The following is a 14,268-nucleotide window of genomic DNA, read 5'->3' as shown; positions in this document are numbered from 1 at the left end:
GAGACTTGGGCTGAGGAGGCTCTCGCGGCCCCTCAGACTGTCTGTCGGTGGTTCGGTCACTTACCGCGAGCTCAGCGAGCTCCGCCGGCCGACGGGCGAGAAGAGCACGGGAGAGCCGAGGGCAGACCCCAGCGACAGACCCTTCCGGCTAGTCGCCCGGGGTGTGGAGCCAGGCCCGACTCCCCCCAGGGGGCCCCTTCGGGCGCCGGGCCCCGGGGTCCGCGGAGAGGAGACGGCGGGGAACATGACAGGAGGGAGCGGCGACCCGGAGGAGCTTGACGCCTTCCACGCGCGGGAATGAGAAACGACGAGCGAGCCGAGCGGAGCGCTCCAGGCGCTCAAAGGCGCGCGGCGAAGACGTCAGAGGCGGCGCCGAGCCGCGGGGTGTGTGCGCAAGGCGCGGGCTGATGACGTCAGGAGCGCCTCGCCGCGGGTGGGGCTGAGGCTGCCGGAGAACGGAAGAGAGTAGATTTCTGGAGACCGGAAGTGCAGGGGAGTGAAAGTGGAAAGTCGTTTCACTCCCCAGGTGCGGTTCTCCGCCTCAGCTCGGTGCCGGGAGAGGGAACAGGCGCTTGTCTCTGCGTGCCGGTCTGTCCTGAGCGTCTTGGGAAATAGGAAGTCTTCGTTCCCTGGTGTTTCAGACTCAGTGTTATGAGTGTTCTTCTCTGGGTTTGTCGCTTTCCCATTTGTACCTGCTCAGTCTCCTGCGCTCTAGAGGCACCACAATCAATATTCCCTTGTGTTTGATTGGTCTGGGGCCACACTCTGCCGCCCTCTGGAGCTGCCCCTCGCTCTGTGCCATGCATGCAGTACAGAGATAGAATTCGGATTTTCAGCCCTTTTAGTCACCTCTCCTGCCCGAGTCGATTCTGCTAAAAACCCAAAGGATCCTGAATACACTTTCACCTGGATGTCTTCTCACAATCCACCTCCTAAAAGATGACTTCATGTTTTTCCTTTAGGGCCGACTTGATAAGACAGGCCGATTATCAAAGAACAAAGAAAATGTTAAATTAATTACTTGCACTTAGCCTGGTCGCTGGTAGCTTCTGAGTATCTGTACTAGATCTCGTTTGTACTACCTCAGCTTTTTCGGGTACACCTTTCCCAGTTCCTTAGTTTCCGATTCTGTGTTTCCTTTTGTCTCCTTGTACTGTGAACAACTTTGTAAATTACGATGTTTAAATAAAGTATCATAGAAAAAAAGAATCAGCCTTGGCTGGAGTGGGAGGCTGGAGCTTCAGTTCCAGCTGGTGAATGAGTGTACCCTCGGGGTCTGACAGGGAGCTTGGCTATCTGGCTGTCCTGTGGAGGTCAGCAAGGTGCTTTCTGTCTGTAGGGGTGTACTTGCTTGCTTTTTGCAAGATATGGACTGACAAGAAGGGATTTTATTTGCGAGGAGAAAGCACTATTTTTCCCCCTTTGTTGGCAGGGGTGGGGCACACTGCGCTTGGGACAGTTTCCAAAATAATGGTTGGGGGATGGGAGTCACTCCTGCTGGTGTTTGAGGGACCATATAATGCTGAAGAATCAAACCTGGGGCTCCTGCATGCAAAACATGTACTCCAGCCTACTGAGCCATCTCTCTGCCTGATAAGTTATCTCTTTGCCTATAACTACTTCTGCTGTTTGCTAGGGGTTAGTGGGAATTTCCTCAAGAATTTGCCCTCAGAGTCTGAAATGATGCCCCATGGTGACTGAAATCCATGTGGTGTCCACCAACAAGGATGCACTAAGTCACCAAGATGATACCTGCCAGTGACTCCAACTCCTGTTCATATTCTAGTTTTTTTACATTCTAGTGTTATAAGCCTCCGATTATAAGATTGGGATGCCAAGTATTTAGAGCAATACTCTCTCCCTATGGTAAAGTTTGCATCTCGTCATGATTGCAGATTATTGCTCCAAAATCAAATTTCTTTCTTAAGAACAACATCACAATGTCTTCAGTCTGACTGAAGTTGCTGTCTTACTGCTCATCAGGATTTCAGGGTTATTCGTGTGTATATTAGTGCAAGTTTGGGTGTCAAAATAAAGCAAATCAAAGAAAAATATCCCAAATAACATTGTAATTTCTCCAACTCCATCACCCCCTTTTAGTTTGATAACCAGAGGTCATGTAATTGGATTGTTTCATTTGGGGCCACATCCAGTGGCCTGACTCCTGGCTCTGTACTCAGAGTTCACTCCTGGCTGGCTTAGGGGACTTTATAAGGTTCTGGGGGATCAAACCCTGGACATCAAGCATCCTATCCATAGTACTACTGTTCCACACAACTTGTTTTGATTATTGCACTTTGCTGCTTTTCAGGGGGTCACACACTTTTCGGTTGCAGTGTTCACAAAAACTTGTGGTGCACTCAAACTTGAGGTTTATATTATGGTATCTAGGGTCTTAAGTGGCACTGCCCCCAAGATTAAGCTTGGCATATTGCTAGGTGTCAAGCTCTCAACCTTATGTTTGCAAGGCACACATTGTCTCACTGGGTTGCTGTTAGTGTTTAAAGAAAATTAGTAAGAGAAAGCAAGCCACTCAATGCGAAAAAGTGGAAATGTATTAAGGGCGTGAAGGGCACTAGATTAAAGATTAGAAATTACATAAAGCCTTTTATATAATAAAAATATATTTAGCTTTACTAGTACAGAAATGAAATCAAACCACTTGCCTAATGAATTAACAACAATGATTTACAAAATGTAGGAAGTATTTTATATACTTCTGGTAGTACTGTAAATTAGTACAATCTTTGAAGAGAGCAATCTATTTAAACGTTTTTATATAATACATGTAGCATACGTATAATATTTTTATACTTTGGTTTTTGTGCCACACTTGGCTCTATACTCAGGTATAACTCTTGATGGACTCAGGGACCCATATGAAGTGCTGGGGGTGGAACCCAGGTTGTCAAGTGCCTTACCTGATATACTATCCCTCTGGTTCCTGCAGTATATATTTCTATCTGTTGACAGCCAGTGGTGATGGTAGGGCTACATGCAGAGGTGTTAGGAATAAAGCCCAGGGCTTCATACATGCCTGGTGTGTACTCTACTATTAAATTTTTTTAATTGAATAACAGGGAAATAGACCATTATAAGGGTTTCATGATTGGGTTTCAGTCATACAATGATCCAACACCCATTCCTTCACCAGTGTACATTTCCCACCACCAATGTCCCATCATCCTCCAAACACCCCCACCCAACCTTTTTTCTCTCATGGTTTGTATTTTATGTTTTGCAAATTATGGCTTGCATTACAGGTATTAAGAGGTCACTGTGTTGGTTTAGGGCATTCAGTGTCTTTATTGGGAAGGTAAAGCTGGAGTAGCTTTTTTAACTGGTTGGCAGTTTTGGGGTGTGAATGTGACTGCCGGGGCTTCCAGATGTATAGGGAGGTGGGTGGGGGTAGCCCATCTCGACCCCAAGAAAGCCTGGAGGTTTCAGTCACAAAGCCCACATACCCAAATTTTCAGCAGATTATATCTCTGTGAGGTTCATCCCGAGACAGTGGAATCTGAGCAGGGGCATAGCAGTGATTTTGGATCGTGGAAGCAAGCAGCTACTGGGGGCTCTGCATGGGCAGACACAAGGCTGACCCTCACCCCTCCATATATCTTGGTCTGTTCAAACTTGCGTAGATCCGAGATAAACTGCGGCTTTTTACGTCTTTCAAGATTTATGGTCTCTGAAGCAAGGCCAGTAGTAGAGCTTACATGGTGGTGCTGGAGTTGGTTTTGTGAGGGTGACTGCCAGTGCCTCCAGGAGTATTGGGAAGTGCGGGGAGGTAGCCCATCCCAACTCCAAGAAAGCCTGGAGATTTCAATCACAAAACCTACATACCTGCATTTTCAGCAGATTATATCTTAATGAGATCTGTCAAAGATGGTGGAGTCTGACCAGGGGCATGGTGGCAATTTTGGGTTGTGGAGCAAGCAGCTGCCAGGAACTCTGATTAGGTGGGAACCAGGCTAACCCACCCCCTCTGATCTGACCTGGTCTGTTTAGTCTAAGATCAACTGCAGGTTTTGATCTCTTTCAAGATTTGCTTATGAGTCTCTGAAGCAAGGCCTATGAGTGAGTTTGTATAGCTGAGCCAGAGGTGGTTTGTGGGCGCAACTCCACCATAACTAACATATCTAAGGACAGGGAAGCTTTTCAAGAAAACTACATTTCAGATAGTTTAAAACTTCGAGCAATAGGGGCACTTGCCTTGCATGTTGCCAACGTGGGTTTGATTCTGGCACCCCATATGGTGCCCACCCCAACCCCCAAGTCTGCCAGGAATGATTTCTGAGTGCAGAGCCAGGAGAAAGCCCTGGGCATCCCAGGTGTGGTCCCAAAACCAAAAAATAAAAAGAAACTTTAAATAATAAAGATACACATTGGTCTGATTAATTTTGAACCATCAGACCCTTGTCAAAGACCAGAAAGTATCTTATAATAGACTCTGCTTCAACTCTTCACATATTAGTGTGGCTGAACTCCAATAAAACTTTTTAGATACTGAAATTTAAACTTCATATGTTTCATGTTTATTGATTTTTTAATTTTTTTTTACATAACTATGCAACTACTCTTTGTAGGCCACACAAAACAGGTTTACCAATCCTGAACCAGCTTTTATTTTAATTTTTGGCACTGTGACCTACGGTCCTACTAATGGCAGGATTTCATGCATAAAATGTTTCAGAACTACACCCTCCATCAGAGTGTCTCTCCCAACTCATCACCACCTCCCTGCCCCCCGACTCTCAAACTGCAAGTTTCCTACTGAAGAACAGCTCTCAGTTTTTGTTGCCTTTGGGCATTCATTTCCTTATTATGTTTCTTTATATTCCACATGAGAGATCATTCTGCATATGTCCCCTCAGTACTAGTTTTGTGAGGTAAGTATAGGAGCTAATATAGGACATAAGAAAATAGAGCATGCTTAGTAAATATTCACTGGAAGAATGGAGGTTACCAGGATGCTTTTTCGGTCACACCCTGCGATGCTCAGGGGTTACTCCTGGTTCTACACTCAGCATTGCTCGGGGGACCATATGGGATGCTGGGGATTGAATCAGAGTTGGCCGTGTGCAAGGCAAAGGCCCGCCCCACTGTATTATCGCTCCAGTCCAACACTTATTTTGTAGCTTTAGCAATTTCATGGAATTAAATGGAGTCATACTGCACTAATGCACTTAGAAGAGTTTATCCTATGAGTATATGTTCAGAAGGGACCTTATTTTTTAAAAAATGTGGGGAGGGGTACATTGTACATAAAGATGACCTTGGAAAGATGAACCACAAAATGTTAAACTCATAATGTAAATTTCTTTTTCACATATAAAAGATCCATTGAAAAAATTTTTTTCCATTTTTGGGTCACACCCAGCGGTGCACAGGAGTTACTCCTGGCTCTGCACTCAGGATTTGATCTGCACTCTGCACTCAGAATTACTCCTGGTGGTGCCCAGGGGACAATATGGGATGCTGGGATTCGAACCCAGGTTGGTCGAGTGCAAAACAAATGCCCTACCCACTGTGCTGTCACTCCAGCCTGAAATTTTTTAAAATTTTGCTTATTTCCTAATTTGTATATTTTTAAATTGTTCTTCATGCATTTAGAAGAAAACTATAATTTTCAGGATTGCATTGAATGACCCGGATCCTCTGGTGTCTATTTCACTACCATATCCTTCTATATAGCACCAGTGAATTAACGTACAATCAGATAATACTTCACCTAGGAAATAAAGTTGGTTTTTACTTAAGATCATAGAATCGCTAAAGTATCTAATATAGTAATGTGCAAATACTTTGGAAACAAACCAAAAATAAAATCAACACTGTCAGTAACAACTGACCATTAACTGTTTCTTGCAATTTAACCTTTGTCTGCTTTACCTTCCTTCTAGAAGCTCCTTGAGGTGAGACCCTAAAATGTATTCATCTGTCATCAATTTCACTGGACAACTCTTTATCACAGGAGCAGGGAATTTTTATTTATTATACGAAAGCAATAAAACATAAAATGTATAAAAAGGACACTTGAAATGGTAACTCAGTTTTTAATCTTCTAATGTTAGCTTTTTCTTTCTTCCAGAATTTTCATAATTAAATTCTAGTATGAGCTGGAGCGATAGCACAGCGCTTGGGCGTTCACCTTTCACGCGGCCGGCCCGTGTTAGATTCCTCCGGCCCTCTCGGAGAGCCCGGCAAGCTACCGAGAGTATCAAGCCCGCTTGGCAGAGCCTGGCAAGCTACCCGTGCATATTGGATATGCCAAAAACAGTAACAATCAATTTCTCAATGAGAGACGTTACTGGTGCCCGCTCAAACAAATCGATGAGCAACGGGATGACAGTGACAGTGAAATTCTAGTATGAAACTGAATGTAGTATAAAATTTTACAAGGACACTCAGAGTTCACTAAACATTTAATCCATGATATAAAAACATTGAAGACACAATTGAGCACACTGTATTAGAAAACCAAATATAATAATCTAATTCTTTTGTAAATATTTTTATGGCACAAAGAAATTTCTCTCAGATAAAACCCTAAAATAGTTTTGTATGCTTTTTGAGAAACACCAAAATAGCAAACCACATAGAGAATACAGATAAAGCTTCTAAAGATGCCTGTCACTGATTAATACTATTCACTAATTCAAAGAATACTAATTTTATTCAATGAATCAATTTTATTCATTTATATGAATAAATACATATTTATGTATTTATGTATCCCTTACAACAAGTAGTATATAATACTTCAGATTTATCATAAAATAATGGGTTCTTCTTTCAATATAATCAGGGAACCAATGCATCAGAGAACTTTCAATCACATCAACAAAGTATTTCTTAGATTCTGTCATCATCATTATAGAAAAGCACATTTTCAGGTCAGAGCAATAGTACTAGAGAGCCTGCCCCACCAGGTTCAATTCCTGTCACCCTGTATGGTCCCCTTAACCCCACCAGGATTCATTACTGAGCATAGAAACAGGATTAAATCTTGAGCACCACCAGTTTTGTGGTCCCCAAAAGACCAAACAAATGAAATTTTAAAGGACATTTTCTTGGTTAACAGCAAATTAACAGCATCAGTATGAATATAGCAAATCTAGTGTTAAAAAATATTTTTTTGGAGGCACACCCAAGCAATGCTCAGGGGTTACTCCTGGCTCTGCACTCAGGAATTGCTTCTAGCAGTGTACAGGGACCATATGTGATGTTGGCGATTGAACCCAGGTGGGCCACATTCAAGACAAGCACCCTACCAGCTGTACTCTCTCTCCAGTCCCAGTTCTTTTAAAATTTTTGTAATATTTAGGTAAATAAACCTATAACCATCAACTTATATTTCTGATTTTAGTTTTACTGAATAAAACTCCAAAATTATTTAAGTAGCTGATAAAAAGTCATAAAATTTGGCAAGAAATTATATACTTTAACTAAAATTTTCAAAATACACTATCTTTATACAATGTAAATGTAAAACTTGTTTTTATATCTTTCTTGGTTATAGCTGTCAGTTCATGGTTCACATCAAAGTCCTCATAAAAAGAAATAAATGAATAATAAAAATATAAGTTTCCCCAATTCAAAGGTTGGGGCTTTTTTTCCCCCTTAAAAAGTCATCAGAATACAGCATGCTTCTGTATGTAAATTAGTCAGTTTCACATCATAAGATTATTAGAATAAAATAGGGTTAGATACAGTTACTGGAAAACTAGCCTAAAATAAGTAGGCTTTTAATTTATAATTCCCTTTTAAAAGTTGTCATTTGGTAATAGTTTTTATTTACACAGCAGGTAAAAGAAAATGAGGTGCCCTGCTATATTAAAATATTTCAAGAAAAAATAAACCTGAAAATAACTTCAGCACTCTAGATGTTTAAAAAGTTACAATTATTAAAACTCTGAATAAAAAATGCTTCAGGACAAGTACATCTCAAAACAATATTTTATACACTTTGAAAAAAAATAGGCATATTCAATACTTGAAGTATGATTTATAGATTTTATATATGTCTCTAAGTCTCCCTTCCTCCTCCTTGGCTGCAATGCTGATTTGTATCAATGCCTCTTGTATTCAATTTACTTATAATTCCTTTTTGTGTGTGTTTTGTTTGTTTGTGGGCCACACCTGGAGATGCTCAGGGATTATTCCTGGCTCTGTGCTCAGGGATCATTCCTGGCAGGCTTGACAGACCATGTAGGATGCCAGGGATTGAAATAGGGTCAGCCAAAGGCAAGGTAAGTGTCCTACCTGCTATACTATCTCTCCAGCCCCTCTAACTTCTTTATGCTAAAGTAAACCTCTGTTTGTTCATTAATTTTCTATATATTCCATTTGGTCTTGAAAGAAGTTCTTCATGTTTCCCACATTCAGTAATTCTGCCTTGGTCGAGAACAGCTACAATATTAGCATTCTTAATGGTAGACAGCCGATGAGCAATAATTAACACTGTTCTTCCTTCCATGAGTCGATCTAGAGCTTCTTGTACAAGGTGCTCATTCTCGGCATCTAGTGCACTGAAACAGAAAAACCCGTATGAGAAAGCAAAGATGTCAGTGCACTTTGCACTCAAGATCACTTCTGGCAGTGCATGGATGTCCATCTGGGGTGCTGGAATCAAAACCCATGATGGCCATGTGTAAGGCAAGCATCTTACCCATTATACTACTTTTCCAACTTGAAAAAGAAAAAATCATTGTTGTGCTTAAGATAACATGTTAGTAAGTGTGAGCCTTTATGGTCGTGATGCTCAGTTACCGCACTTCTCCGCCATCAAAGTGCCTAAGACCACTGTATTGTTACTTCTAGTCCACATTATTCATTCCCTCCACCCCACCACCATGGTTAGGTAATCTCAGTTTTGTAATCCAGGGCCAGTTTTTGGTTTTTTCATCAAAAGGAAACGTCTTGGGTGTCTATCTCTATTTTCTAATATAAAGTTACTAAAAAGCTTGAGATATTTGGTTGCTGTGGAACTGGAGAAAAACTGGAGAGTTGCCGATGAGGGTGATTAAGGGTTCATCATAAATGTGTCTGATTTAGAACCTGGATCATAAACTGAATAATGAACCTGCCCCTTTGTTATTAATAATAAATCATTATTTATTCACACTTGATTTTCTTTTTTTGTGGGGGCTACTCTGACTGGTACTCAGAGGCCCTGTGTTGGTATAAGGGACCAAATCCACACAGAAGGACTGCACTCATTTGTGGAGTATAGAATAACATAACATGAGGCCGATACCCAAGGACAGTAGATACAAGGGCCAGGAGGGTTGCCCCATAGCTGGAAGGCTGCTTCATGAGCAGAGGGGAGAAGGCAGATGGAATAGAGAAGAGGTCACTAAGAAAATGATGGCTGGAGAAATCAGTCGGGATGGGAGATGCATGCCGAAAGTAGATAATGGACCAAACATGATGACATCTCAGTGTCTATATTGCAAGCCATAATGCTTGAGAGAGAGTATGGGGAATATTGTCTGCCATGGAGGCAAGGGGAGGGTGGGAATGGGGGGGTATACTCGGGATATTGGTGGTGGGCAATGTGCACTGGTGGAGGGATGGGTGTTTGATCATTGTGTAATTGTAACCCAAACATGAAAGCTTGTAACTATCTCATGGTGATTCAATAAAATTAAATATATATATATGACAAATTTTTTTAAAAAGGGATCAAATCCGGGGCCGGAGCGATAGCACAGCGGGTAGGGCGTTTGCCTTGCACGCGGCCGACCCGGGTTCGATCCCCGGCATCCCATATGGTCCCCCAAGCACCGCCAGGAGTAATTCCTGAGTGCAAAGCCAGGAGTAACCCCTGAGCATCGCTGGGTGTGACCCAAAAAAGCAAAAAAAAAAAAAAAAAAAAAGGGATCAAATCCTAAGAATCATACATGCAAGTCATACCTTGCCCTCAGACTAGATCATTTTGAAATGGGAAATGAGAAGTAGTGAAGGATGCAAGGCACTTATCTTGCATGTGGCAAGAATATGTCCTGAGAATCAACACATGTGATTCTACACTCTCTCTCTCTCTTTCTCTCTCTCTCTCTCCTCTCTCTCTCTCTCTCTCTCTCTCTCTCTCTCTCTCTCTCTCTCTCTCTCTCTCTCTCTCTCTCTCTCTCTCTGTCACACACACAGAGTAAGATTGGAAAAAAGGCATTTTAACTATCAATTGGAAATATGAATAAGAAAGTTGTGGTAAAGAAGATATTTGATATAACTTACTCATAGTAATACTTATAGTATTAAGATATCCTCACCTGGTTGCTTCATCTAGGAGAAGAATCTTGGGATTCTGAAAGAGGAAAAATATTAAAAAAAAAAACATTTTTATTAGAAAATGTCGTATCAGTACTAAAAAGATGAAGTACTTATTCATGATATAACATAGCTGGACCTTAAAAACACTTTGCTAAATGAGGTGGGGCTACAGTGAAGGGAAAGTAAGTGAGGACTGTTTGTACTGCTAAAATGTATAGGACTTCTTTTCAGTGTGATTAATATGTTCTAAAATTAATTATAGTAATGGATACACAACTCTGAATATCATTGAATTATGCACTTTAAATGGGTAAACAATGTAATGTTGTTATAACACGATAATGCTACTACAAATAGTGGGAATAAACTAAGTGTCTGAGACAAGCACTTAAAATGAAGAGTTATAAAATGAAGAGTTAGAGATGATTTTAAACAATTACCAAGGTAGTCATAGGACCAGATATTATTAATAGTACAGTTTACCCTGCTGGTGCATTAATTAACAGTGTGAGGTAAGAATCTAAAGTAAATAGAAGCTAAAATCTACAAGGTCCCACTTATAGTTTAGTTATAAGTTATATGCAAACTATATAGGTTGGGTATAAAAATTAGAAAAAATAACAGCAAGCAGATATGTGAAATTAAATTCTACCTTTCCCTAGGAATCTGTTCATAATTTATTTTTTTAAATTTATTTATTTTTAATTAGTGAATCACCATGAGGGTACAGTTACAGATGTATACACTTTTTTTTTCTGTTCATAATTTAAAGTTACAAAAAAGATGTACAGCATTCATAAGATTACTCTTTTTAACATCCCCAAACTAGAAACCATCCAAATGCTCATCAACCTGTGAATGATAAATTGTAAACAAGAAAGTCCCAACAGCAAGGTTACAACATGGAAGAGGAGTCTCAAAAACATTGGCAAAAATATGAGAAGATTGTATCTTGTCTGATTCCATTTATCTAAATTCAGGAAGGCAAATCTAAACAAACAGTAGATAGGTGGTATCCTGTGGTTGGAGGTAGGAATTAGAAAAGACTACAAATGGATACAATGGATCTTTTTAGGGTGATACACATTTGTTTTAAAGAATTACTGTGTTACTGTTACCACTGTAAATTTACTGAAAGTCACTGAAGAATAAATTTAAAACTGCTGCATTTTATGGAATATAAATTATGCTTCAATAAAGCTGTTTATTTTCTCTTTTCTGGGAGGGATGGATGGTCACACCTGGTGGTTCTTAGGAGTGACCCCCTAGCAGTGCTCAGAGTACCATATGTACTCCCAGGATTTCAAACTGGGATCAGCAACATGCAAGGCAATTGCCTTACCTCCTCTACTATGGACCTGGCACCCCCTTTTTTTTTTTTTTTTGGCTAGGAGGGAATGGAGGTTGCTACATCCAGCTTACTCAGGGAATGATGTGGTGCCCGGTCAGGTGCACCAAGGCAGGTGTGATATCTGTACCATTTCCCTGGCCGGTTCTGTCTTTTTTTAAATAACCTTTATACCTGTGGAGAATACATCTGAAGAAAAATTATAACGTCCATGACCTTCTGTTATAATGACTTTTCTTTTGCCTTTAGTTTTTTATATGTATTATAGAGTACATGTTAGTACTAAATAATTATAATAATCTACAATCAGCAAACTATAGATTATACTGTTTTAACATTTTGATATAATTATTTCACTAATTAGAGCTTGAAAGAGGGCACTTGATAGGAGGTTCATGTACTAAAAATTCCTTCTCTGACAATCCTGAGCAGAGTTCTGGTTCCTAATAATAGGTAACAAGTACTTGGTATATTTAGACAAGATGTACTTATACGAAACTCCCAACTTATATTTTGCTAGAATTATCACTCTTTCCCTCCAAAATAAATAAAAGAGAAGGTGGTAAATTATAAATTACAAGGTCAACACTTAAAAACAGTAATGACAACAACAGAACAGTCAAGGGGTTTCAGACCTACCTTAAGCAGAGCACGAGCAATTGCAATCCGCTGTTTCTGCCCACCTGACAATGACAGTTTTTTCTTTAGAGGAAGGTCTTAACAAGGATACTTGGTAATACGTTTTTCTGGTAACTCATGATAATTTCAAGACATTTTCTTACAGTTAATCATAGATAAGATATATGGTAAAAACAAAACCCCTGTTTTTCTTTCAATGACCAAAGTTGGGAGGAGTGAGGAATGAGAAGTTAGTGAGGTTCTGTTGTTGTTATTTGGTCATGCAGTACTAGATAGCAAATCCAGATAAAGCAAGACATGCTTCCCCACTGAGCTACATCAACCTCAGGAAACGTAGATAATGTCTCCTCATTAATTTTGAAATTAGAAACAATACTATCATAGCTAACATTTACTGAGGATTTCCTACATCCCAGGCGTTTCCAAAATGCATTGCATGGGGGGTATGTTGCCACCAGCAAGTCAACCTATACCTGAAGGGCGAAGTCATCAGCAGCCTGATGGTGCCTTCAGACTTCCTGATACCCCAAAATTGCTGCTGTACCTGTGGCCAGACCCTAATAACTTGGGGCCAAGTATACGAAGAAATTTGATGGCCAAAAGTTAGGTATGTGGGAGCCACACCCATAAGCCACCTCCAGCTCAGCTATACAAGTTCATTTATTGGCCTTATTTCAGAGACCCATAAATCTCAAAAAAGATCAAAAACTGCAGTTAGGGCCAGTGACACGGCGCACTGCTGGCAAGTAGGCACACCCTGCAGGACATATGCTAATAGTTTATTTCTCTGGAAAAGATGGAAACAAGGGCCGTGATCCAGAGACACACAAAAGAATCTCCAAACCAAGCAGCTTGCTGCAGAAATGTCTATAGACTTTAAGCCAGGCTGATTTCACCGGGGTGTCTCTGATGGGGGCAGGCGTCATCCCTCCTCCTACCCCCTAAAAACTCCTAATGGCCGCCAACTTTCAGAACCCCAATGAGAAGTGCAGGTATACGGGTTCAGTGACTGCAAACACAAGGTCTCAAGGGATAGGAGATGGGCTGGTCCTTCTCATGCCCTCCACATGGGACCCTGGAGGTCATGCCCACAAACTGCCTCCGGCTGCTACTTAAGCTCCTTAACAGCCACAATCCAGAGACATACAAAAGAATCTCCAAACTGAGCAGTAGCTCACTGCAGAGATTTCTCCAGACCTAATTATCTAAAATTTTAGAATTCCAGGAGCACACGGCCGCTCTCACAGCCACACAACATCTTATGCTATTCATAACAGGCATAATATTCATACAAAAGAGAATATGGGGGAGATTGTCTGCCATAGAGGCAGGGTGAGAGGTGGGATGAGAGGGGAATACTGGGGACCTCAGTGGTGGAAGATGTGCACTGGTGGAGGGTTGGGTGATCGATCATTGTATCGATCATTGTATGACTCAAACAGGAAAGCTTTGTATCTGTATCTCACGGTGATTTCTTCTTCTCAAAGAAGAAATCCAAATGGCCAAAAGGCACATGAAAAAATACTCTTCATCACTAATCATCAGGGAGATGCAAATCAAAACAACAATGAGATATCTCACATCACAGAGACTGGCTTATATCCAAAAGAACAAAAGCAACTGTGTTGGCATGGCTGTGGGGAGAAGGGGACTCTCCTTCACTGCTGGTAGGAATGCCTACTGGTTCAACCTTTTTGGAAAATAATATGGACATTTCTCAAAAAACTAGAAATTGAGTTCCCATTTGACCCAGCAATACCACTTCTGGGTATATATCCCAGAGATGCTAAAAATACAGTAGAAATGACATCTGCATTTGTATGTTTATTGCAGCACTGTTTACAATAGCCAAAATCTGGAAAAAACCTGAGTGCCCCAGAACAGATGACTGGTTAAAAGAAACTTTGGTATATCTACACAATGGAATACTATGCAGCTGTTAGAAAAGATGAAATCATGGGGCTGGAGCAATAGCACAGCGGGTAGGGCATTTGCCTTGCATGCGG

General features: G+C 40.9%; 2 protein-coding genes across 3 annotated transcripts in view; both read right to left on the bottom strand.

Moving 5' to 3' along the window:
* Window positions 1-965, bottom strand: part of NUP133 (nucleoporin 133) — a 68,089-nt gene extending 67,124 nt beyond the window's left edge. The window contains exon 1 of one of the 2 annotated variants that reach the window (XM_055147352.1): window positions 65-965. In XM_055147352.1, the coding sequence (XP_055003327.1) occupies window positions 65-246 (182 nt within the window). In that variant the 5' untranslated portion in view covers window positions 247-965. The remainder of the gene's footprint in view (window positions 1-64) is intronic. The other variant, XM_055147351.1, reaches the window with a different exon arrangement.
* A 5,442-nt stretch (window positions 966-6,407) lies between these two features.
* The window catches only part of ABCB10 (ATP binding cassette subfamily B member 10), a 43,969-nt gene continuing 36,108 nt past the window's right edge, over window positions 6,408-14,268 (bottom strand). The window contains exons 11-13 of the mRNA XM_055147325.1: window positions 12,263-12,306; window positions 10,275-10,309; window positions 6,408-8,531 (exon numbers count right to left, since the gene is read on the bottom strand). Of these exons, the coding sequence (XP_055003300.1) occupies window positions 8,300-8,531; window positions 10,275-10,309; window positions 12,263-12,306 (311 nt within the window). The 3' untranslated portion in view covers window positions 6,408-8,299. The remainder of the gene's footprint in view (window positions 8,532-10,274; window positions 10,310-12,262; window positions 12,307-14,268) is intronic.

This window comes from Sorex araneus, chromosome 9 (genome assembly GCF_027595985.1).
Source record: "Sorex araneus isolate mSorAra2 chromosome 9, mSorAra2.pri, whole genome shotgun sequence".
Taxonomy (NCBI): Eukaryota; Metazoa; Chordata; class Mammalia; order Eulipotyphla; family Soricidae; genus Sorex; species Sorex araneus.
This window is presented reverse-complemented; position numbering and strand designations above follow the sequence as displayed.